Here is a 27,165-nt window from a genome sequence, read left to right as displayed (position 1 = left end):
TTCTTGAATCTGTTGGGACATGTATTGAAGCTTTTATATCTTCAGCCTGATGGAAGAGATTACAACCAGGTTGGAGGGGTCTTTGATGATGTTGGCTGCCTGCCCAAAACGTCAGATAGTATAGATGGAGACAATAAATGAGATTGTTTGGAAAGGAATTTTGATTCTAAAGTTGAGGTAACTGAGGTTTTGGTTTTTTGTGCTGTGAAAGTCTGATTTCAATTTTTGAAGAGACAGTCATAAAATCCAATGGAGCAGTGACCTCAAGGCAGTCTGTCCAACAAAATACGTATTTGATAATTGCTGCTTCTTATCTGTTCGAGTTTTTCTGACCCACAGAAAAAGAAACTAATGGCCAGGGCACATAAGCTGGTTGAGTTCAGAGGAAAATATTCATTCCAGCAGTTTCTGGTTGATGGAAATCTTCAGGCTATCAGTGCTGGAAGGAAGTCTTAAACTGTTTTACCAGCTTCCAAGTGGCTAAAGTCAGAGAAAGGGGAGGGAATTAGCTTGTCTGTGGGTCCTGGGAAAGAGACAGGAATGGAGGAGCTCACATTCAGTGAATGTGCAGCAAGTCACTGATGACGGATTGCGCAAGTGAAGACGGGAACCATGCTTCACTGGGATTGAGTGGCTGTCAAGCATAGAGCCGGGAAAAGGTGTTGAATATTTCACTTTATTACATTTCTACTGAGTGCCAGCCCTCTTGTCCATGCTCCAAAAACTCCTTCCACCCTGGAGTGGGAGTCGAATGTGGAGTTCCTGACCCTGGGGCAGGTACTTGACTTATTGTGCCACAAGACCTCTGAACTGGGGGGGTCATAAACAGCTGGCAGTCACTGATACATCCAAGAAAGCATCTTTCCTGAAGAGAGTGGTGAAAATTTGTAGCCTGCTGCCGTGGGGAATGTTTGAGATGAACAACCTTGAAGGGGAAAACTGGATGGCCGAGAGGGTGAAAGATACAAGGGGTTATGCTGATGGGGGAGAGGGGATGCAGGAAATTCAGGAAAGCACCCAGATCAGTGGGGAATCTGTTGGAGGAAGTGGCCTGTTGCTGTCCTCTCTCTTCTATGCATTTGGTATCATGACCCATACAGGCTTGCACGAGGAGACAGTGACAAATACAAGATACAGGGCTGGAGGATGGTTTAAGTCACAGCCTTGTCCTCCTGTGTGCTCTAACAGCAGTGGGAAGCCTGCCTGTTTCCAAGTAGCAGTTGTTTACCATTGAAAGCCTGTGCCAAGAGGTCCAAGCCCATAGTGAGACAGCTGGATTTAAAATACAGCTCACAGTCTGAATGTTGACACCAAGTGATTTTAGTCACTCTTGAGTCGTGAGCATCATAAGCTGGGCCAACATTTATCGCCATTCCCAGTTGCTTCTGGAGAAGTTGGTGGTCAGCTCTCTCCTCAACCTGCTCCAGATGTGGTGTAAGGAGGAAGTTCCAGTATTTTGAGCAATGACAGTGAAGGAACAGCAATATATTTCCAAGTCAGAATGGGGAGTCACTTGGAGAGGAACTGGCAGGGGGTGGTGTTCCCTTATATCTGCTGCCCTTGTCCTTCTAGATGGAAGTAGTTGTAGGTTTGGAAGGTGCACTCTGAAGGCCTTTAGTGAATTTCTGCAGTGCTTCCTGTAGCTATTACATACTGCTGTGACTGAACATCAGTGGTGATGGGAGTGAATAGTTATAGATTTGGTGCCAGTCAAACGGGCTGCTTTGTCCGACATGAAGTTGAGCCTCTTGAGTGTTGTTGGATCTGTACCCATCCAGGGCAAAAGGGGAGTAGTCCATCACACTCCTGACTTGTGCCTTGTTCGTAGCCTCTGACCTGCTCTTGTAGATGGTGGACAGGAGGCTTTGGGGCATACACACACATGTGGACACACCCTCTCTCACACACTCAAACACACACACACGCTCACACACTCTCAGACACACATACACATGGACACATGCTCACACACATACACACATATGGACACAGCCACTCTCACACACTCAGACACACAGTCACATTCACACACTCACACACGGGCACGCACTCTCTCTCAAACTCACACACACACACTCCCTCTCACACACACATAGACAGGGACACGCTCACACACTCTCACACACATATGGACACACCCTCTCTCACACAAACACACACACACACACACACACACGCACACACAGACACACACAGTCATGGACTCACACTCACACACGGACACACACACAAACACGGACACACACACACACACACACATGGACGCATCCTCTCTCTCACTGTCACACTCGCATGTGCGCACATACACACATACGGACACACACACACACACACACACACACACACACACACACAGGGACTCTCACGCACACACGGACACACCCTCTCTCTCTCTCTCATTTGCGCGCACACACGCACACACACGGATATGCCCTCCCTCACACACTCAAACATAAGAACATGCAAATGCACACGCACTCTTTCACACACTCAAACACACATACAGACACAGATGCACACATGGACATTGCTTCTCTTTCACACACTCAAATACACACGCCCACACCCTCACACACATATATAGACACACTCACATGCACATGCACTCATGCACACACCTGCACAGACACACTCCTGCACACACATGCACTGACACACACACCCGCATTCTCACACACGCCTGCACAGACACACGCACAGACAATTTACAGACTGGGAGTACAGGCTGAGAGATGTTAAGTTGTCTGAAAGTATAATTGATGTACGGTGTTTGAAGCTTGGTGGTTTGGTTGGCTTCAGGTAAAGTCCATGGTGCCAACTCTTGAATTTGGCTCAGAGGTAATGAAAACATGAGGATTTATCTGTATGTGAGCTTCTCTGATAAATTGTCGATTTGCAGCTATCACTTTTGGAGGTAATAGCTGCTGGGCTGAGCTCTTTTTAAAAACCCCTCTGTCCACAATTGCTTCCAGAGCCAATGAAACACATGACAGACAGGGTTGAAAATTTGCAAGTTGTGCAAACAGAGAGATTTTCTGCAACTCAGTTACTTGTAGTGGTCTGCAGAGATGAGAGTTGTACCCTGCAGGGGGCAAGGAGCAGTGCAATGTGGATAAAATTATGACAGAAATTAGGACCTCTTTTCACACATACAGCAGGATTGGTCCCAAAGTCACACCCGACTGTGCATTCAGCTGTGTGACTGTTGTGTTCCCCTTGAAACCACGGAATAGAATGAATTGGTTTCATTACAGAGAGAAGTTTTGTCAGTGCTGACGTGATAGGCCTGGGGACCTCTTGTATATTGTGTATGACTGTAAAATTCCCCACTGGTTCCGAGGGCGGTCGTTCTGCATGCATGAATTTGCGTAAATTGAAGTGTCTACTTTACCATGTTGCTCAGTGGTCACACACATCCACCTCCACATTAGAAGGGTCTCGGTTCTAAGCTAAGCCTAGTGTAGGTAGCAGTACTGAGGGAGGTGCTGAATTGTTGGCGATGCAGTCTTTGTGGTGTGAAGCCAAAATCCTATTTGTTGGATGGAGATGATCCCTTGAGGTGTCTGGTTTGGAACAGGAAGACAGTTGTGCCTGGTTTCCTGACCCAGCCTTTATCCCACAACAGGCCTCGCTGAGACCCATTGCAGCCTGTGAGAGCGTCCTGTGGGCCAACTGGAATGGAATAGATTAGAAATTTATTGTCGGTCATACTGTTAACGTAAGAAATGCAGTGAGAAGTTTTATAAGTTGCCCCGTTGAGGCTCCTGCATCAATTATAGGAGTGGGACATAATGGTCAACAAAACTAAAATTAAGACAGGCTCCTGGGCTCGGGGATAGATTATTAGGGAAGGGTGGAATAACTCTGAAGGCTGAGCTGGGAGGAGATCACCATTCCAGGATGAGATCACTAGGCATGGCTGCTAGAAACCTGGGATAGATGCTCCTCTGAAGAGGATCACCAAGCAAGCCAGGCTGTCTCAACCTGCCAGGCCACTGGAAGCCGAAGACGAGGAAGATCTCCATGCCAGGGTGGGGGCTCCATGATGTGCTGAGACCACCCACTTTCTCTCCTCCACCTTCGGGCGGTCAGGCCCAACCGAGAACCAGGAGCATTGGCCTAGCCTGAGCCCCAGGCCCCGGGCCCCGCTCATCCCCTTGTTGCTGCCACCGCTGCCGGATGTATGCTCCCTCATCCACCAATCTCCAGGCCTGAAGAGAAGAAAACAGAAACATTGGGAAACAACGAGAAGCGCCAATGGAAAAAGTGCTTCCGACATGGGAAGAGTGGTGGTGAGTCTACAAGGTCCTGAGTGAGCATAAGTAGAGCGCTCGAGTCCAGGCTTTTGGTGTGCTTACCATTCAGTTGAACTTTGTGCTAACGTTTGGAGGTTTACCATGAGACTTGCTCCAGAGTCGTGTGATCTCCATGACACAGCTGTCTATCCACACCTTGGGAGAATTAGCCTTGGCATTTCTGTCCAGGTCTCTAACTTGCCCCATCAGCTGAAGAACGCCAAGAGTATTGTAAACAGTGTGGGACATTTACAGATTGGGCTGAGGGCAGGAGAAGTGAGCTTTGCTGGAACAAAGCCGCATGTATACTAGGTCCAACAGAGAGACTGCACCTTCCAGGAAGGCTTCATCGGTGATGTCTAAGGGGTGAGGTTGAAATTTGTGACGTACCAGCTGTCTGTTGTGTGATCTGGTGTAAGATATGGCTGGCAGTAAGATGTGTTCCAATGTGGCCTGTGTTTACCGGACCTCGGTGACCACTGTGGATATTGCATGTGAGCTGGACAACACCAAAGCTTGTTATAAAGCACTTCGGGACACCCTGAAGGTGCTCCCACTCCTCAAGCCCTTTGTACCTGACTGGGGCCATGATCAGTGGAATGGTGTCATTGACTCTGGGAGTCTACATCACAGAAGAAGTGCCTTCGGCCCATCATGTGCGTGCCAAGTGACAAGCCTATTTCCCAGCACATGGTCCATGGCCATGTCTGTCCTGGCATGGTATGTGATCATTATGTCAAGTAATGACATTGACCACACCAACAGGCAGTGGGTTCCAGATTCCAGACATTGACGAATAAAGCCCGACCTCCGGGTGAATGGGAGGGGGGGTGGGCTGTGCTTCTGAATCTCCTCAGGCTTCAGCATCTGCGATAACCGCTGGGACTTTGTCACGAGAAAAGAAGGACGTTTCTCAGCAGCAGGCAGGGTTAGGGTTTACTGTGTGGCTCTGAGCTGTTCTCCATTTTTGAACATCGGTCTGAAGCTGGTTGCTGGGATTATTTGCAGTGTATCTGACAACCCTGTCACCATTCACTGTTACCCTGCTTTATTCCACTGTGCTGTGTTTCTCCCACCCAACGCGTCTGCTCTGTCTCTATGCCTGCGCGCTCCCTGTCTGCCCTCTCCCTGTCTCTGCTCTTTCTCCATCTGCTCCCTGTGCCTGCTCTTTCTCCATCTGCTCTCTCTCTCTCTCACTCTCTCTCTGTGCTCTCTCTCTCTGTGTCTTGTGGCTTCTGTGCTGGCTGTCCCTGCGCTCCCTCTCTCTCTTTCTGTGTGCACTCTTTCTCTGTGTGTGTTCTCTGTCTCTGTGTCTCTCTTGGCTTCTGTGCTATCTGTCTCTCTCTGTGTGCTTGCTCTCTGTCTGTGTGAGCTCTCTGTCTCTCTATATGTGCTTGCTCTCTATCCTCCCACCCTCCCTCTCTCTCTCCCTCCCCCCCTCTCTCTCTCTGTGCTCACTCTCTCTCTCTGTGTGCTCTCTTGCTTTCTGTGTGCTCTCACTTTCTGTGCGCTCTCTCTCTCTGACTGTTCTCTTTCTGTCTGTACTCTTGCTCTCACTGTGTGCTCTCGGTGCTCTCAGTCTCTTCTCTCTCTCTCTCTCTGTGCTTGCTGTCTCTGTGTGTTCTCAGTCTCTCTTGGCTTCTGTGTTGTCTCTCTCTCTCTGTGTTCTCTCTCTCTTTATGTACTCTCTCTCTCTGTGCCCTCTCTCTCTCTCTCTCTCTCTCTCTCTCTCTGTGTCTGTATCTCTCTTGGATTCTGTGCTCTCGCTCTCTGTCTGCTCTCACTCTGTGTGTGTGTGTGTGTGTGTGTGTGTGTGTGTGTGTGTGCGCGCTTGCTCTCTGTCCTCCCTCCCCCACCTCTCTCTGTGTGTGTGCTCACTCTCTCTGTGCTCTCACTTTCTCTCTGTGCCCTCTCTCTCTCTCTCTCTGTGTCTGTATCTCTCTTGGATTCTGTGCTCTCGCTCTCTGTCTGCTCTCACTCTGTGTGTGTGTGTGTGTGTGTGTGTGTGTGTGCGCGCGCGCTTGCTCTCTGTCCTCCCTCCCCCACCTCTCTCTGTGTGTGTGCTCACTCTCTCTGTGCTCTCACTTTCTCTCTGTGCACTCTTGCTTTCTGTGTGCTTTCTTTCTCTCTCTCTCTCTGCTGTTCCTCCATGTCTCTCTTCCTGCTCTTTCTTCATCTGCACTCCTGTATTTGTTCTGCCTCTGTCTGCCTGCCCCCATCTCCCTCCCTCTCTCTCTATCTCCACCTCCCCCTCCATTTAAACATCTTAAACGTCAGTGGGGGTGGTGGGTGGGGATGTTTCAGGAGGGCCTGCATGGTTGTTTGGCTACAGTGGAAAACAATAATCTGAATCGAGTGTCAGGAAGCTCTGTATTGGGGATCTTTCTGTTTCGGAAATATCTCCTCAAACGCCCAATGCTGAGGGTCGGGCTTGGGAACATGGAATGTTAGTTTCAGTGAAACTGCTTCCAAGTCCCTGCACCAACCTGAGGGGATCTATTTCTGTTACTCCCCTTGTCCCTCCCTCCCTCTCCCACTCCCCTGCCTCTGCCCATCTGCCCCCTTCCTCTCTGTCCCACAGTGTTTATCTTGTGGAGCCTGCAGGCAACGACAGCTGTCCGTGTGTGCGTGTCTGTCTCTCTCCTGTTGGCACAGGGTCAATGATCTCAAGCCTGTGGTCCATCTCGTTGAGCCAGCGTGGTCCCTGTTTGGCACTGGGTCAGTCAAATGGAAATGCTCAGTGCTCTGTGTTGAGTGTGTGCCCTCTCCAGCCTGAAGATATTGGAAATGGACAGCACGGACCCCTGGCACATTTTACTGTCTGCCAGTTGAGTGACAGAGAACGTCCTTTCTACCTGAACTGAGAGCAGACAGCTGCTGCGTTCGCTCGGATGTCAACCCAAGATGAGAAATCTCTTCTGCAGAGCATGCCTGTGGAAGCAAGCATGTGTTTTTTTTAAACCCACCCCCCCCCAATTTTCACCTTTTATTTGTATTTCCCTCGTTACTTTTTTGCAGGAGACGGACAGGATTGGAGAATACAGCCAAAGTTTGCTGCGTGGTTGGCTCAAGTGGCAGAGGATGTGTGGCATCCTTTGTGTTTTCCATCATTGCTTGGCTCTGGTGTTAGTCCACTGGGTCTTGGAACTACTCTGCATGGCCGAGGTCAAGGGGCAGCAGGTCTCCAGGATTCAGCTCCGATTGGCCGGCCGGAGGAAGAAAGGCAATGAGGGACGGGTTGAGGTCTACTATGACGGCGAGTGGGGAACCATCTGCGATGACGACTTCTCCATCGCCACAGCCAACGTCATCTGTAAGGAACTCGGCTTCCTCCATGCAGAAAACTGGGTCCCTGGCGCCAAGTATGGCAGAGGGAAAGGTAATTGGATCCTGCCCGCTCCCGTGGCACTCTTTAAACCACAGTCGGGAAGGCCTGGGGGAACCATGCAGTGGGGTATTCAGATGCGGGCCAAGGTCTTTGCCCTTGGCCCAATTCAAGAAACAATGGGGGTCATGGCTTGAGGTCATTGAAGAACGAGAGGAGGAGAAATACCTTCAGTGAGAGAGGAGGGGAGCCTGTGGAATTCTCTGCCACAGAAAGCAGTTGAGTAAGTTCAAGAAGCAATTCTGGCCTCCCTTCTAAAGGAAAGATGTTGTTCAACTTGAAAGGGTGCAGCAGAGATTTACAAGGATGTTGCCATGGTTGGAGGGTTAGAGCTCTAGGCAGAGGATGGACGGGCTGGGACTTTTCTTCCATGGAACATCAGAGTGAGGGGGTGACCTGACAGAAGTTTAAAAAATCATGAGGGACATGGATAGGGTGAATAGCCCTTTCCCCAGGGTAAGGGAGTCCAAAACGAGAGAGCATCAGTTTAAGGTGAGAGAGCAAAGATTTAAAAGGGACCTGAGGGGCAACTTTTTCACATGGAGGGTGGTGCGTGTAAGGAATGAGCTGCCAGAGGAGGTGGTATAATGGCAACATTTAAAAGGCATCTGGAAGGGTTTAGAGGGTTATTGGCCAAATGAGACAAGGTCCGATTGGGATGTCTAATTGTTGAGGATGAGTTGGCCTGAAGCGGGTCTATTTCTGTGCTGGAAAACTCTAAGGAACGGGATATAGCACATGGGGCTAAAGGGATTGAAGGATATGGAGAGGAATAGCAGGAACAAGGTACTAAGTTGGATGATCAGCTGTGATGATCATGAAGGGCTGAATGGCCTATTCCCGCTCCTCTGATTTTTCCATGTTTTCTGGGCCTGTCATAATGTTGTTAGTTTTGCAGCAAGATTTTGTGCGCCTTGACATCGGGCAGAGCAACAAACATCCCTCGGCTTTATTTTAGGCGAGCCTGAGAAACAGGAGGTGAGAGAATGGCCATTCGCCTCCTCCAACCTCCTGCTATCATTCGGTGAGCACAGGGCTGAGCTCGCACCTCAGCTGCGTGGTGTGGCAGTGTTCCCTCACCCACTGCAGAGCCTCCGATGTTCCCAACTCCTCTCTGTCACAGCCTCCGGCAAACTGAGCTCATCCTCCGTTTCAGAGGGGTGGGAGATTTCCACATCCCTCTCTCCCCTTCTCCGAGGCTGCCCTCCAACATCAGCCTCCTGAGACCAGCCAAAGGAAGGAAGTCAGAGGTGTTAGTAAGCACCCTGCCATGATTCCCCCTCTTCCCTCTCCAGGGATACCTTCCCCTTTCCTTGAGAAAGGATTTCCCCTGCCAACAAATCTCATGGCAGTGCAAGTGCATTCTATGCTGTTCCCCAGGGCCTCGCAGCAAAAAAAAATGCAACTCTCACAAGAGCAGTGAGTCCAGCTGGAAGACACCAGCTCAGTGGCCTGCCAAGGAGCAAGCTGTATGTACTCCCAGCGATGAGTTCGCTGTCAGATCCACTGCATCTGTTGTCCTGTGTTGACCGCATCTGGAAGGGATGACAGCGAGCGCTGGAGAACCTTGGCAGGTCTGCGCAGCGTCTTCGGAGAGAGGAACCGAACAAACTTTTCCACTGCCGTGTCACTCGGAGCTCCCGGACGGAATTTCTGAGGCTCAGCTTGTCCGAGCTGAGGCTGCACTGCCAGAGCTGTAAACAGCATCTGGAACCGTGCAACTTGTTCCATCAGCCCAGCAGCAGGCTTCCTATTGATTGCTTCTGGGCTTTGTTTGGTCCACAACGATCCTGCAAATGTATCCACGCCCGCACACAGCATGATGCAAGAAGGACGCTGAGAGCTTCCTACAGGCTGGTTGCTGAGGTTTGTTGTAGACGGCGGTGCGGTGAGATTGAAACTTTAGACGCGGCTGAGTGTGGGGGCCTTGTTGTTTGAGTTTCATGGGCCCCCTTCTGCAGCAGAGTAACCGGGCTGACACTGTTCTCCATGCTGGCTGCAGGCAGGATCTGGATCGATAACGTGCGATGCACTGGCAGTGAGAAGAGCCTGGCAGCTTGCGATTCGAACGGCTGGGGCGTCACCGATTGCAAGCACACGGAAGACGCTGGAGTAGTGTGCAGCGAGCAGAGGGTGCCTGGCTTCAGGTTCGCCAATGCCCTTGACAACAATATTGAGGTGAGCCCAGGCCTCGCTGGCACACGCGATGGTAGGGTTGGTGATGAGCTTCCGTGCAGGGTTCTTTATGTACATTCATTCGTCTGCGTGAAGTGTGGTCTTAATAGCTTCCGAATCGCCAGGGGATCCACCTCAATTCTTAAGCCACCCAGGGAGGGCTGCCACTGTGTCCTGGGTGCGTTGCAAACGTGAGCCAGTGGACCAGTCAATAAGCAAGGCTTCTGAAACCCGAGTGTTCGAGTCTGGTTGCCCACTTCCAATGCCAAGGTTCCAAAGAGCCAGAGATGGGTGCCAGGCTGTACCAGAGATGGGTGCCAGGCTGTACCAATGATGGGTGCCAGGCTGTACCAGAGACGGGTGCCAGACTGTACCAGTGACGGGTACCAGGTTTCAATTCACGAAGCCAGTCAATATTCACCACAGGTAATGGTGAAATTAAAACAAAAACACAGTCTGGATTTGAAAGCCCACCGAATGGTGACCACATTGTCACTGTCATTTGTCAGCTCAGCATTCCAAGTGTCTGGAAGTTTCAGGCACGACAGAGAGGGTCGGGGGGGGGGGTGGGGTCATTGCATTATTGATAAAGATGATCGTCTCTGCAATAATGAGGGACGATGTCTCAGAAGGGTCTCCAAGTGCAGCCATCTAGGTATAGAGTTTAGAAATAAGAAAAAGGGTGATCACTTAGTTGCGATTATACTTCAGGTCTCCCGGCAGTGAGGGAGACAGAGAGGCAGAAATGGAGGCAACTCATGGAGAGGTGTCAGAGGAATAGCGTTACAATAGTTGGGGATTTCAACTTTGCAAAGACTAACTGGGATCACCACAGTGGGAAAGGATGAGGTGGGGTGGAAGTTTTCAGGTACATCCAGGAGGGCTTCATAGATAGTTCTACTGGAGATAAACAGTGCTACATCTAATCCTAGGGAGTGAACCTGCTCAAGTCATTGAAGTATCAGTGAGCAAGCGTTTGAGAGACAGTGATCATAATTGTAAGTTTCAAAGTACTTGTGGAAAGGGATAGGGTTAGTGCAGAAGTTAAACATCTAAAATGGGGGAAGACCAATTTCAGTCACATCAGGCAGGATCTGACAACCTAGGCTGGGAGCAGATCCTTGCAAGTAAATCTATATGAGGAAAGTGGGAGTGTGTTAAAGGCACTGTAGTGAGCGTTCGGAGCCAGCGAGTTCCCCTGACAGTGGGGCAGCAAGCCCAGGGAACCCTGGTGAAGAGAGAGAAGGAAGCACAGAGCAGGTACAGTGCGTTTTAAACAAGGGAGACCCTTCAAACTGTAGAGAATGGAGGAGAATTGCTTAAAAAGGAAATTAGGAGGGCCAAGAGGGGCCATGAACTATCTTTGGCAGATAGGATCAAGGCAAACCCCAAGGCATTTTAGAACTATGTAGAGAGCAAGAGGATTATCAGGGAAAGGGTGGATCTATCTGCGATCAAAGGGGTATCCTGTGCACAGAGCCAGAGGATGTGGGTGAGATCATGAATGAATATTTCTCTGTATTCACAGAAGGAATTACAGCCAGGGATTTCAGCTGGGATGGTGACGTTCTGGAACATGTTAGGGTTAATGAGGAGGAGGTATTAGATGTTTTACTGGGCTTAAAAATGCATAAATCCCCAGCGCCTGATCAGCTTTTATCCCAGGCCGCTGGGAGAGGCTGGGTTTGTTTTCCCTCAAATCAGAGCAGGCAGAGGGGGGAGGGGGGGGCGATATGATTGGGAGTCACAAAATTATAAGAGGCACAGGCAGAGTTGATCATGAGAATCTTTTCCCCATGATGGGCATGTCTGACACCAGGGGGCATACAAAATATAAGATAAGGAGTGAGTGGTTTAGAGGGGATCTGAGGAATACTATTTTTCACCCAGAGGGTGGTAGAAATTTGCAACATGTTCCCTGAGGGGGTCCTAGAAGCGGGCACACTCATAACATTGAAGAAGCACTTAATAGCTGGGCACAGTCGGCTATGGACCAAGTACAAGTAAATGGGATTAGTGTACCATAGTGTTTGTCGGTCATCATAGACATGGTGGGCTGAAGGGCCTGTTTTAATGTTGTATAACTGTAATATTGAAGGGAAACGTGCTGAGTTCAACTCAGGCAAAAGTTTGTGAACTGTGTTGGAAACGATTGTGGGAGAGTGACTGGTTTTTTTTTGCTGAGAATGCAGTTGGAAATTTCGATGTAGATTTAGAAAGGCGAACAGCTATGACAGAAACAGGGCAGTCCTGGTGTACATTCTTCCTGCATGGTTGGTCATCACACCCCCTCAGACTGTTGGCCTTGGCTACGTTCTGTAGCCGTTAGTGGGACAAGCCTTTTGTTGAGTAATGTATCTTTCAGTGTATTTACTGTATTTACTACATTTTCAGGGTTTAAAGACCAGGCGCCTGGCTCTAGTATGTACTGGTTAGCTTGTACAGTAATCAAACAGCTGACCTACTGCACTGACTCCATTCCAACAGGACAGTGCCTGAAGGCCAGGCACTTGCTATGTTGGATATCAGAACATCGCAGCTTGTAATGTCCCAGCGTGTTCTAGAATCTGTGCCAGCCTAGCAAGACCCCATCCACCTCGTGCTGAAAGAATCTGCCTTACAGAGGAGAGCAGGTTTCAGATTTTCAGGAGCGGCACATCTGATGTCACTCCTGGATCTCATTTGAAGATGATTCCTCAAGTCTTGTGGATTGTCACCTCCGCCCCACCTCTCCCCCGCCAGAGGGCGTCTAGCCACGTTCTCTTGATGCACTCTTGAATGCCTTTACCATTGTCCTTTACCCCTCCTTGTCTGGGTCAAGGATCACAGGATGACTTGCGTTCCCTCAGCTCCACTCGGTAGTCCTAATTCCGGATCCCGTCCACATGTGGGGAAGCAGGGTTGGATTGGATACTGGCTCCTCCTGATGTTGTCATGTGGTCTCCCCACTGGACCAGTTGTATGCATTCCAGACACTCTCCTTCTCTAGTTTGGCCATCCTTGGGCCGAGATTCCCATCACTGCCACAGTGGCAATGCTGCTTTTGTTCAGTGTTGGGGGCGGGGTGGGCATTGAGAACATCCTTGAAGCTCATCTCTGCCCACCTTCTCACCAATCACCGTGACAAAGCTCAGAGAGAAGAGAGAGAGAGCTTGTTGTGAGAGGTGTGTGCCAGGACCATGTGGTCCACCCCAATGCAGCTCATTGATCAGCACCAGCGAGTTTGATGGTGGGAATGTTGGCCTGAGAGAGAACACTGAGATTGGAGCAAGAGCCTCCCCTGAGCTCCTGTTATCCTGTTTACCCATTGGGACCTTACAGTTGCAGTCAGGATCTTCACGATATCTGAAGATGGTGGTTTATCCTTGGACAGCAGTTTGTACTGACCCCCAGGCATGATCCATTGCTTACCACCCTGTTCCTTTCATTCCTTACTCACTCACTTGGACAGTCGTCTTTCAAAGAAGGTCCTTCTTGGATTTAATGCAGGCCCAGCATCTCAGGAATTCTCCAAACCTTGGAGCACACATGCATTAAACATAGTTTGAGATTCAGTCATTCCAGTGTGAATACTGATAATAAGGATTTTCTTCGTCCTGGTTCCCTTGGCATTCCCTCCTGGAAATGGTAATGCTGCATTGCAACCAATGACAATACTGCATTGGGGTAAATTTATTGAGGGCGTCTTTTGGGATGCAGCATCACTGGCTGGACCAGTATTTATTCCCCATCCTCAATTGCCCCTTGAGAAGGTGGGGGTGAGCTGCCTTCTTGAACCGCTGCAGCCTACATACCGTAGGTAGACCCACAGTGATGTCAGGGAGTGAGGGTCCCAGGATTCTGACTCAATGACAGTGAAGGAACAGTGATATATTTCCAAGTCAGGATGGTGAGTGGCTTGGAGGGGAACTGGTGGGGGGAGTGGTGTTCCCATGTATCTGCTGCCTTTGTCCTTCCGGATGGAATTAGTTGAGGGTTTGGAAAGTGCTATCTGGGGATCGCTCTGAATGTATATCTGAATTCCATGTTGGCCAAGTATCAGTGTTAATAAGCCTTCAAGGCCAACACTGTAGTAGTAGAGGAGGTGGGAAAGCTATATGAGAGTCAGCAGATTGTCCTGAGGCTCAGAGAACTGGCCAGCAACTGTATGTTGAGCTTATATACATCTGCTGTCTAACTGCTTGCCATTAAGAGACAGTTCATGTTTATTGATGTCTTTGAGGCCTCATTAATGGATAGATGAGCCTTAAGTTGGGATGTGCAACAAGCTTTCAGTTCCATTCAACAATTGCTTCAACGTCGCGATCCAAAATGCTGCCAATTCCTTCTCTCTGTCCAACAACAGGCAGCTGGGAGTGGGGGTCCCTGCCCTCCCCCAGGGGGACAGGGGGTAGAGTGAATTTCCCAGCCCAGCTGAATAAGTTTCCGCCTGCAATGTTGCCTGAGGACTATGCAGCTGGCGTTCAGGATCTGACGGAACGGAGGGACGTTCAGTTTGAGGGGTTGAACAACCTCCCGTCTGTCTCCTTTAGACGGACGCACACAGCAGCCTGGACTTGGATAGCAAGCGGGCTTTGTAAGTTTCACTTGTCGCATTTCCTTGACGAGCTGTTCAGCTTGTCAGCGTAGCAGATAGAGCGATCATCCTGCAAGTGGTTGTCTTCTGCCCAAACTCAAAACACCAAGTTATGGCTGGGAGATTGTTTCCAACCCCTGGTTCCAAACCCTTCGCTGTTTTGTTTTCAATGCTATTCCTGTAATGATTCCCTGTGCACAAAAATGTCAGGGGAAGTCACTTGTGAGGTCATTGCATCCAGAACTGCATTCCTTTGGAATTGTCTGGTTGCTGGAACTAGTTGCTGCTTTACATAATCCTTTTCATCCTGTTCTCAAACAGCGTGAGGAGTGAAGAATTGAGACAATTAACGTTGAACAAAACGGCTGTATTCCATGCTCAGTAGCAAAGGGGACAATGTTTGTGACTGACAGAAACAGAAATTGCTGGAAAAGCTCAGCATCTGTGGAGAGAAAGCAGAGCGAATGCTTTGGGTCTAGCGACCCTTCCTCAGAACCGATGGTAATTAGGAGAAAGTTAGTTTTTCTGTAGAAGATAGAGTGGGGGGAGTGGTCAGGAGTAAATGAGAGGTGGGAATAGAGCGCAAAGAGAGAGCAGAACAGTTGGACAGACAAAGGAGTGGATAACGATCAGGCCGGTAGAATGAATAGCTACTAATGGGGACTATTAGCAGTGAACAGTGGGTTGTGTGTAATAGCAGACCGTGTGATAACAAGGCCTGGTGTGTGGGGGTTGGGGTAAGAACATGGGAGAAGGTGCCTCAAACTCTAAACTTGTTGAACTTGATATTGAGTCCAGAAGGCTGTGGAGTTCCCACGCACAAAATGAGGTGCTGTTCTTCCAGCTCACACTGAGATGTTTGTGACTAACCTTGATAGAAAGAGCCCACAAAGATTTTGCAATCCCTCAATTTCCTTGATGACCTTTTGGAACTGGTGCCAGGTCAAGGAGGGGGTGTCCAGGCTTGTTGCTGAGGAATGTAAGCAGCCAATAGGATTAGAGTATCCTCACAGACAGCACACCTGGAAGTTAAAAACACGAGATCTTTCACTTAAACAAAAATCTGATGGACTGAAATCATTTGCTCATTCATGCATAGGGAACCACTGTATAAAACATAAAAAGTATCTACAGTTGTTCTATGGGAAAGTTTGACATTGATCAAAATGAATATTGCTGCCTGCATTCACTGAGACTGCTTGGGAATAGATACCTTTGTTGTTTAAAAACTCAATTGTTCCTCATTGACAAGTTGCAGCTTCTTCAGTGCCATGCTTTTAGTTGACCTATCATCCATCCCTTCTTTAACTCCATTTGCGCTTTGGTATTCATTCTGTCTCTGTCTCTCCCTCTCTCACTCAATCTCCATTTCTTCATGTGTTGAATTAACTAAGGGTGACAGGTACATTCAGGGCTGGGTGACATCCTCCAGGCCTCCCCAACATTTCCAGTGATCCTTCTTTGCCTAGTGATGATGTGACTTCACGTGACCAGGAGGATGAAGGGCCTGCTGTCAGACTGAAGGGCCTGAACTAACTCATCTGCCCTGTCCTCTCTCTTCCCTTTGCTTGTCTGTCTTCCACACAGAGTCAGCTCCCAGTTCGGTTCCGTCCTCAGATCATACCACTGCTTCCGTTTGATCTGCAAGTTTCTCCCTCACCTTTTGTCACTATCCAAATACAACTTTGTTGGCGTTTTCTCCTCTTCACATCTTGGAGTCCAGCTGGACAATGGAGACTTGAGTTTCAGTTGGAACCAAGATGCCCAACAGACAGTTTCTAAGGCTAGAACCTGGGATCTTCACCAGCAGTTGGGAATTGGGGTCCGTTTCAGAGCGACAGTCAGCAGTGAGCAATCCACTGAGCAGATGTTTTGTGCTGCTGCAGGCTGTGAACCCTGTGAATATTCTTTAAAAGGGATGTTATAGTGAGGGTTTGGCAGATGTGCCCCACACGTGCTCAGTCAGATGGGGCCCCTCTGTGTGTGAGCAGCGCAGAGACCACAGTGCAAACAGCAGTGGCCCCTCTGATCAGATCCTGGTGAGCACTGAGTACAGACATCAACACCAGATGGACATGGGGACCTGGAGAATAGGCTTGTGTTAGCCACTGTGAGAACAGTCAGAGCTGTGCGTCTGTGTCCTGCACTTAGACCCAGCAGAGCCTGTCGTTGTAGTGTCTGAGCACAAGGAATGAGAAAACCCCTCAGCTCCCTCTCATTTCCCCCTTCAACCTTACACTTCCCCCAGGTTTGCGGGATGGCGTTTGACTGGCAAGATCACTGTTCAATGCCCATCCCTAGTTGCCCCTTGAGAAGGTGGGGGTGAGCTGCCTTCTTGAACCGCTGCAGTCCGCCTGCTGTGGGTAGATCCGCAATTCCAGGATTTTTACCCAATGATACTGAAGAATATATTTGCAAGTCAGGACAGTGAGTGACTCGGAGGGTGGTAATGGGGCACATGCCCAGTCATCATTGGGTGGCCTTACATTGTTGGCGTGCTCTCAAGCCAAGCCTGGCATGGGCTCTGAAATCACTCTCGAAAAGCAGCTTCCTCCTTGTCCCTCAGAGGAAGCCATCCCTTAATTGATAGGTGCAGTAGGATGTGCCACAGAAATGGAGAACCATCTAAGATAGGAGCAGATTCGACCCCCTCAGAGCTGCTCCGCCATTCAATAGGACAAACTCAATCCCACCTCGCTCCTTGATCCCTTTCAGCCACCAGAGTTATGTCTGCCTCCCTCTCGCAAATGTCCAAAGTTTTGGCCTCACCCTCAATCAGTGGCTGTGAATTCCACAGGCTGAGCACTCTGTTGTTGGATGAAGACGTGTCTTTCACCTCAGTCTGAAACTTTTCCTTAAGCTATGGCTCCTGGTTGTGGACATGTCCAGCATTGAGAACCTCTTTGGTGACCACCCCAGTTCTGAACGTGTGGCACTGGGCCGGTGACCTTGTGAATCGAGAAGCCCGGGAGCCACTAGGAGGGGGTGCCGAAAGCATGAGGATGAACAAGACAGCCAGTAATCTCCCCGTCAGCTGGAGCGTGAGCCCCTCTGTATTTGGCTGCTCTGGCCTGCCTGCACAAACTGTCTGTCACCTCCAGTGGAGGCCGCCTCCCAGTGGCAGCTCCTTCACCTGACAGTGAGAGGCAACTGGTGCTGAGTTTATCCTGAGGACAACGGGCTGGGATTTTCACAGTGACCCCAGCCGGTGTGGGAGTTGAATTCCGAGATGTTGCTGTCAATTCTGAAGCAGCCACCAGTCAGCTGGGTGAACTGAACCCCACACTGTAGCCAGATCTATGTGTCCCAGTGCACTGAAGGGACACTCAATCTGCACTGGAAACTGTCATGTGCCTGGTACACTCGGCATGGCCTCTGGCCACAGTTCTGTGGGAGGGGAGGTGGTAACATGTTCCTGCGAAGTGCGTAGCATGTTCAGAATGACATTAGAACTGCTTGCGTAGCTGTTGGCTGCTGGTAACCTTCAAGGTATTCCTCACGACCGCAAGCATGGTTTCTTTGGTTCAGGGGGTCACAATGCATTTTTCCGAGTGTTGGTCATGGAGAGAATAGGGCTTTTTTTTCTCCCCCTTCTCCTAAAAGCTCATGTAATCTTTTGGAGGCTTGCCAGTGAGCATCTGCTTCCCATTGTACGAGGACTGTGGGCTGGTTTAATTTCCCAGACAGTCCTCTTTCATAGACTCGCAGCGATGAAGAAATGGCAAATATTTCATTTTGAACCGCAGTCAAGTCCTGCTGTTGTGCAGGGGCTATGTTCCTGTTAAAACTTTGACAAACAGTGAATAGATACTTTAAAAAGGGATTTAGTTGAATAGGTTTCAAGCAGCCAAAATGCTGATTTCAAAAAGATGTAGGATCCCACTGGGACAATAATTTAATGGAAGGTAGGCTGTGAGGAAGTTCAGTAGGAACAGAGGGGATCCTGGTGGTGTTTGTTCACAGATCACTGACAGGACAGGCTAATAGACTTGTTACAAAGGCATGCAGGACACTTGGCTTTATCAGTCATGGCCCAGTTTGTAAGAGCAGGAATGTTATGTTGAAATTGTGCAGGATTTTGGTGAGGTCGCCGTTGGAAAACTGTGCAGTTCTGGGCCCCACATTATTAGAAGGATGTGATTGCACTGGAGGGGGTGCAGAGGAGATTCAGGATGTTGCCTGGGATGGAGCAGTTTAGCTATGAGCAGAGTCTGGATAAGCTCAGGTTGTTTTTTTTTGGAGCAGAGAAGATTGAGGGGGCACCTGATAGAGGGACATCATGAGGGGCATGGACTGTATTTCTGTGTGTCTGTGTATTTTTCTGCATCTGTGTGGCAGCTTGGCTTCTGTCTCTGTCTGTGTTTCTCTCCAAGTCTGTGCATGCATGTATATCTCTACCTGTGCCTATATTGCATGTGTGCGCGTGTCTGTATGTGTGCACATGTGTTTCTATGCATTTTTCTGCGTGTGTGTGTGTGTGTGTATGTGTGTGTGTGTGCGCCCGCGCACGCACGTGCATGCAGTTCCCATCAAAAAATAATTAACAAGAATACAACTGGCTTTGGTGCAGAGGGGAAATTAAATAGGGAACGAAGGAGCTTAATAAATGACATTTCTCCACATTGAGCCAAGTGCCCCACTCGTCAAATATTTATATAGCTGCCCGCGTTGTTTACTTGGGAAGGAATGAAGATAAACAGAGATGATGAGGGTCATCTCGACTTTTCGTGCAGTGTATAGAAATTCCTACAGTTTGTTTTCCACCATTTGCAAACTTGAGCCTGAACATAATTACCTCCTTCTGCTCACAAATGGAATGTTTCCCAGTGAGGTCCGGCTGAGCTTTGCAGCAGAGATCTCAGTGAGTTGTTGCTGGGGGGCTGAGGGATCTCTGAGACTGGCATGGGCCAACACTTAGCAGAGAGGCTGGGGAGAGAGTGGTGGGTGGTCCGTCTGGATGAACTCTGAGAAAGCTGGAGGCTGGTTTAGGTCTGGATTCTGGCAGCTTTTCCACTGGAGTTTCTCCAAGCCCCGTCCTGAAGAGATAGGGAGGGGTGTTCGGGCATGGGCAAGACAACACTGCTGCCCGCCCCCAGGCTGGCATCATTGCCTACACCTGGCCCGAGTCCATTAAGGTCCCCCCTCCCTGAATTTTGCTTCCTCTTTGTGAAGCAGGCTGCAACTTGCAATGCTGAAAAACTGACATTTTAACTTGTTCATGAGTTCTGCCTTTCGCTGGCTGGGCCAGCATTTATTCCCCATCCCTACGTGCCCAGATGGCATTTCAGAGTCGACCACATTGCAGTGCCTCTGGAGTCACATGCAGGCCAGACTGGGTAAGGATGGCAGTTTTCCTTCCCTGAAGGACATTGGTGAACCAGATGGGTTTAAATAATAATTGACAGCAGGCACTGTGAGGTCAATTTTTTTAATTCCATGTTGGTTTTTTTTGTTCTTGGATTCGAGTGTCACTATCTCGTTTGGCTCTGAAATGTGAAAGAGGCCATCAAGCAGAACTGTAGAAGTTGTAGAGTTGGCCAAGGCAGCCAGTCAGTGAGCCAGCTCAGTGAGCGTCCTGTCACACGCAGCACCTTGACTGTCCTCCTTGCTCCCACCACTCCCCAAGCTGTCTGCTGCCCCCCGCTCTGAGTTAGTGAGTGTCTGAATGAGCTTTCACCAGATTATTGTGTGTGTGCAGCCAGGGGAAAAGACCTCTGCTCTCCTCAGCAACAGCACGAGAAGCCAGGTCAGATCATGTGTGAGAGTGTCTGTGTGTGTATGTGTGCATGTGTCATTGTGAGGGAATGTGCATTTGTGTGTGTGTGCTTACGTGTGTGTGTGTGTGTGTGTGTGTGTGTGTGTGTGTGTATATACAAGTGTGTTTATGTGTCTGTGTGTGTGTGTGTGAGCGTATGTGAGAGAAGGTGTCTGTGTGTACGTGTGGTTATGAGAGCATCTGTGTGAGAGAGTGTGCATGTCAATGTATACGTGTGTGTGTGTACATACGTGTGAGCATGTGTGAGAGAGGGTGTCTGTGTATGTGAGAGAGTGTGTCTGTGTGTGTGAGAGGGTGTCTGTGTGTGTGTGAGAGTGTGTCTGTGTGAGAGAGGGTGTCTGTATGTGAGAGAGGATGTCTGTGTGTGTGAGAGTGAGTGTCTGTGTATGTGAGAGAGTGTGTCGGTGTGTGTGTGAGAGGGGCTTGTGTGTGTGTGAGAGAGTGTGTCTGTGTGTGTCCTCTGACCATTCCTCTAGTTTCATTCAGTAAAGCCTATTGCTGCTTCCTCTCAGGAGTGTAGGTCTTGACTTAGTGCAGTGAATGTGCTTAGAAGTCCTGGAGATGGTGAGAGTCAGTGCAGTCCCCCTGACATTCCACTTTCATTGAAGTGAGATCAATTGGTTTTGATCTTTCAGAGAACACGATGGGCCAAATGGCTTCTTGCTGTGCTGTGTACAGTTTCCATATATTGACTGACATTTAATATCTAACAAAAGCAATCGAAAGCATCTACGACCAGCAAAGCTTTTGGTAACAGTGAAATCGACAGATTTGTTTTGGGTGTGAAGCTAAGGCAGGATAAATGGAGTTGACATGAATAGTACAGGCTTGAGGGGCTGAATGGTCTGGTCCTGCTGATCTGTGTTAATGCCTTCATCTTGACTGATGTTTCAAGCTGATCCCAGTGATTGCTGGTTTGCGGTGGTGTTTTCGTTATTGCTCCAGTGGCCGTGTGAGGGGAGAGGGTTCTCTGTTGGACATTGCTGGAAGTAGAAGCCATTGTGTGAGCGTGCTGGAGATGTGGCCTGGAGGCTGGTGGCGTGAGCGTGCTGGACAGTGTGTCAGTGGAGGTGAGGGAATGGAAACTCTGGCTCATGGAATGTTGGGAATGTATCCCATTGATTTTGCCTAATGTGGTGGATTGCACATAATTGCTATAGCACAGCTCCACTGCAAGGCCAACCCACCAAGTCTCCAGGCATCAAAAGCTGATGGTTTCACCTGCCACTGTGCTGTCTCAGTACACAGGTCACTACATTCCAACACACACACACCCCAACACTCACTCGCACCCTCCAACACTCACTCACACACCCTCCAACACTCTCACACACCCTCCAACACTCACTCGCACCCTCCAACACTCACTCACACCCTCCAACACTCTCACACATTCTCCAACACTCTCACACACCCTCCAACACTCACGCGCACCCTCCAACACTCACTCACACCCTCCAACACTTAGACACACACTCCAACACTCTCACACACCCTCCAACACACTCACACTCCCCCTAACACTCACTCACACTCTCCAACACTCACACACACTCTCCAACACTCTCTCACACACTCTCCAACACTCTCACACACCCTCCAACACTCACGCGCACCCTCCAACACTCACTCAGACCCTCCAACACTCTCACACACCCTCCAACACTCTCACACACCCTCCAACACTCACTCACACCCTCCAACACTCTCACACACTCTCCAACACTCTCACACATCCTCCAGCACACTCACACACACACCCCAACACACTCTCACACACACCCCAACACACACACACTCCCCCTAACACTCACTCACATTCTCCAACACTCACACACACTCTCCAACACTCTCTCACACACCCTCCAACACTCACACACACCCTCCAACACTCAGACACACACTCCAACACTCTCACACACCCTCCAACACACTCACACACACACCCCAACACTCTCTCACACACACCCTCCAACACTCACTCGCACCCTCCAACACTCTCACACATCCTCCAACACACTCACACACACACCCCAACACTCTCTCACACACACCCCAACACACACACACTCCCCCTAACACTCACTCACACTCTCCAACACTCTCACACATCCTCCAACACACTCACACACACGCCCCAACACTCTCTCACACACACCCCAACACACACACACTCCCCCTAACACTCACTCACATTCTCCAAAACTCACACACACTCTCCAACACTCACTCGCACCCTCCAACACTCACACACACCCTCCAACACTCAGACACACACCCCAACACTCACACACACACCCCAACACTCACACACACCCTCCAACACTCACACACACCCTCCAACACTCACACACACACCCCAACACTCTGTCACACACACTCTCCAACACTCACACACATCCTCCAACACTCACACACACACCCAACACTCTCACACACCCTCCAACACACTCACACACCCTCCAACACTCATACACACTCTCCAACACTCACTCACACCCTCCAACACTCTCACACACCCTCCATCACACTCACACACACCCCAACACTCTCACACACACCCTCCAACACTCACACACACACCCCAACACTCTGTCACACACACTCTCCAACACTCACACACATCCTCCAACACTCACACACACACCCTCCAACACTCACACGCTCTCCAACACTCTCACACACCCTCCAACACTCATACACACTCTCCAACACTCACTCACACCCTCCAACACTCTCACACACTCTCCATCACACTCACACACACCCCAACACTCTCACACACACACCCCAACACTCACACACACACACCCCAACACTCACACACACCCTCCAACACTCACACACACACCCTCCAACACTCACACACTCTCCAACACTCTCACACACCCTCCAACACTCATACACACTCTCCAACACTCACTCACACCCTCCAACACTCTCACACACCCTCCATCACACTCACACACACCCCAACACTCTCACACACACACCCCAACACTCACACACACACGCCCCAACACTCACACACACCCTCCAACACTCACACACACCCCAACACTCTCACACACACACCCCAACACTCACACACACCCTCCAACACTCACACACACACCCCAACACTCACACACACCCTCCAACACTCACACACACACCCCAACACAGCCCAACACTCACACACACACCCCAACACACTTGCACACACGCTCCAACACATGCAAACACACACACAGACACACCCTCTGACACACACACACACACACACGCACATACACACACATACACACACATACACACACATACACGCATACACGCACATACACACACATACACGCACACACGCACATACACAGTTGGAAGTCACACCAGCTTTCCATTGCCTATCAGACTGTCAGTCAAGCAGCCACTTTATGCCTGTCTCCAATAATCTTTTATAACAAACCAGTCTGAGAGTAAAATGATTGAAGTAAGAGCTGGGGTTGTTTGCGAATGTCACTGCGAGTTTTCCCGGTTGTTTATTCCATTCCCCCTAGCGCTGTCTCTCTGCTTCCCTGCTCCTGAGTAATACAGCAGCTGGTGGGAGCTTGCTATGCATGACATAGGCTGCCCCAGGCCTTAGGGGTGATGCTGCCGTTTGAGTCGGGGAGCGAGATGTGAAGGGGTGTCCAGTGCGCTTCTCTCCGAAATGACACAGTTGGACATTTGACTGGAACCTCTCAGAGAGCCCTGGCTGACGTCTCGGAGAGGACAGGTCAGTGGAGATAATGCCTCACAGGGAGAACCATGTTAGTGTCAGGCATGTGAGAGAGACCAGGGTACATTCCAGCCTCGAACATGTGGTTTGCAATCTTCAGTCACCAGAATGGAATGAGACTCGGGGACATTGTGTCTCTTGGGCAAACATTGTTTATCTGTTCCCAGAGACTGTTCGTTCAGCAGCCGACAGTTCCTCTTATTGCTGTGCTCTGCTTGTCTGAACAGCGAGCTGCACAGGCTCTGAAATACCTTGTGTCTGTCTGACTGACCACCTTTGAAATGTGTCACACTGTTGACGCGGGTGTACGCTTCTAAGAGTGAGGGAAGTGGGGCTTTCGATGACTTGGCAGCTGGAGTTACACAGACTGTGAGCCCACAACAGAGGCACAGGGCCCATGATTTAAGCACCTGATGCTCCATTCCACAAATCTCCGTGTGTTTCTGATCAGTCTGTTAGTGCTGTTCTCCCTCAGGCACGGATCCCCCCAAAAGGCACTGATTCTGTTCCTCTCCATTCCTCCCCTTCCTCCTTTACGGGTTCAGAAAAATGTCTCGCACAGTCAGCTCGCATGCTGGAGGAGCGGGCGGTCTGTTCGGCTGTGAAGGGCATCGCACTGTGTTTTAAACCCCTCCTCCTCCTCAGACAGTAACTGCTAGGCTGGATGGGGACAGTCAGAGAAGACAGAGCGGAATCCTGACTGAATTTGGTTACTGGGGGGAAAGGTTGGGGGGGTTGTCAGAATACACCAGACAGGCTCCCCTTACCATTACCCAGCCCCTTCCCCCCACCAAACCACCACCCATCACCCCTCCCACGCTTCACACCATCTGATTGGCTGTTGGGCTCCCTGAGCTCGTGAGAGCCAGGCACTATACAAGTTCAAGTCCTTTCAAGGCCTTGCAGAAAGCAGCTTTTGTGTGTGTGTGGTTGTGTGTGTGTGTGTGTGTGTGTGTGTGTGTGTGTGTGTGTGTGTGTGTGTGTATCTGTGTGTGTTGGGGCCGGGGGGTGGGGTGGAATTTTCCGCCAGTCACTCCTCAGTGTCAGTGCGTCGTGATCTTCTGCCTTTCACACCCTCCTCACCAACCCTGAGCCCTGCCTCCCCGGAGCGAGGATAAGGGAAAATGAACGGGAAGCTTCCCCATGGGAAACATGTTGCACAGTAATCATCCTTCCTCTCTGCCCGATGCCCCAAACCGTAAGGCCGTCTCGCTGGAGGTCCTGGGAGGAAAGGACGTCTTCACGCAGAACAGGCTCAAGGGGCCGAATGGCATACCTTCCGCTGCTCCTTTGGATATTTGTGTCTCTGTGACCCCCTCTGTGTTTCCTTGAGGCCTGTGAATCCCTGCAGTGACTGGACTCAACGTGTGAGGATCCACAGCTCTGCTGGGGCAGGAATTCCAAAGAGCCACAAAGATTCTCCGAGGGGATTAATCCCTCCTCCTGTCATTACTGAACAGTCAGATTCTTATCGTGAGCCCGTGCTTCCCTAGTTCCAGACGCTGCACCCAGAACGCCTGAGCTAGGGAGAAGCAGCCCATCAACATTGAATCCTGTAAAACCCTGGAATAAGCATCTACATTTCGATGGAATGGTTGAGTGAGGGGAAGAGTTCTCCCAAAAGTGTGCTCATCCACAGTGGATCAAACCTGGCACTAGCATTTCATTCATTTCGGGAGCCGACCAAACTGGAGGCCCTTCAGCCCACTCTGAGTGTGCTGGCCCTTTTGAGAGTATTACCCCGGTATTCCCCCTCTCTGCTTTCCACCATGGCTTTGTTTTACCTGAGGGTGCAGGACACTTCCTTGTGCCCAACCCTGTGTTCCAGGGTCATGCACTTCCAGCCACATGGCACTGCAGGCCGTGCCCATGGCCCTGGTGTCGAGTTGGCATCAGAGTATCAGCAAGGAGAGGTGAGGGGATTTCTGCCTGCCCTTGCATCCGTTTGGCTCAATGCTTTTCTCTTGGAGCGGACAACTGCGATTGAAAATGAACAGTTCCAAATCTGGGAGCAAGCCATTGTTTGGAAATGCGTGTGTGTGTGCGTGCGTGTGTGTGTGTGTTTGTGTGTGTCTGTCTGTCTGTTTTTTTGAACAGTGACTCGCTGCCCAGCTGTTCAGTGGATGAAGAAATGTTTGGCAGAACAGGAGGAACGTCTGTGAACAGGCTGAAGGAGTCTGGAGGACTGGGAATTGCAGGAAAGTGGGATAATTTCGGGCTTGTGTGCAGGGATGACGTTAATCTCCCGTCCCCTTTGAATTGCTTTCAGCCCTATCTCATTCCTTGTTTCTGTCCCTCTGCCTCGCTTTGTTTTCCTTGAGGTCACGTTGAGAACTACATGAAACACCTTATTCCCTACCCCTGTCCTTTTCAAAACGCCATCAATTCTGCAACAGGACAGATCGAAAGCTTGCAAATGCAGAGATACAATGTTCACTGACAGACCAGTCAACCTGACATCACTATTTGGGAGAAATACTGGAAACTAGTACAGATCGGGTATCCATTATCCTTATGTCCGGAAAATGCCAAGGATTTGTCGGCAGCAGACAGGTAGACACATTGCGTTCGGGTCCTCTGGGGACAAAAAACTTCATCTGGCTTGAGCAGACTCGAAAGGCAAGTTTTTTTTTCTCCCCCCCACCAAACAATTCAAACTAGTGGACCCAAAAACACGCTGTGTCCGAAAACCAGTTGCTCCCTAGGTTTCCATTAGGGAATTCCAGACCTATCCGAAGTATGTGATTTGCTGGGCACTGAGGAAACGATTATCTGAATGGACAGAGTCACAGGTTGGTCAGCGGTTAGCGCTGCAGCCTCACAGCACCAGGGACCTGGGTTCAATTCCAGCTTCGGGTGACTGTCTGTGTGGAGTTTGCACATTCTCCCCGTATCTGCGTGGGTTTCCTCCGGGTGATCCGGTTTCCTCCCACAGTCCAAAGATGTGCAGGTTAGGCCGTGGGAAATTGCTTTAGCCAAGGGCGTGTGGATTGGCCATGGGAAAGGTGGGGTCACAAGGATAGGGTTGGAGTTGGATCTGGATAGGATGCCCTTTGGAGGGTTGTTGCAGAATGGATGGGCTGAATGGTCTGCTTGTGCACTGCAGCATTTCTATCCTGTGACTCTATAATTCTGGAAGGGGGTTTTGGGGGAAACCATTGGATGCAGTGTATTGGCATTTTCAGGAAGTCTGAGGCAGGAGGT

The 27,165-nt window shown here is 49.9% G+C and overlaps 1 protein-coding gene across 4 annotated transcripts in view; it reads left to right on the top strand.

Annotated features, from left to right (window-relative positions):
• The window catches only part of entpd4 (ectonucleoside triphosphate diphosphohydrolase 4), a 99,507-nt gene that overhangs the window by 42,738 nt on the left and 29,604 nt on the right, over positions 1-27,165 (top strand). For all 4 annotated transcript variants that reach the window (XM_059641057.1, XM_059641056.1, XM_059641058.1 and 1 more), the window contains 2 exons: positions 7,314-7,674; positions 9,683-9,858. In XM_059641057.1, coding sequence (XP_059497040.1) covers positions 7,314-7,674; positions 9,683-9,858 — 537 coding nt within the window. The remainder of the gene's footprint in view (positions 1-7,313; positions 7,675-9,682; positions 9,859-27,165) is intronic.

The sequence above is a fragment of the Stegostoma tigrinum genome, chromosome 40, assembly GCF_030684315.1.
Source record: "Stegostoma tigrinum isolate sSteTig4 chromosome 40, sSteTig4.hap1, whole genome shotgun sequence".
Lineage (NCBI taxonomy): Eukaryota > Metazoa > Chordata > Chondrichthyes > Orectolobiformes > Stegostomatidae > Stegostoma > Stegostoma tigrinum.
This window is presented reverse-complemented; position numbering and strand designations above follow the sequence as displayed.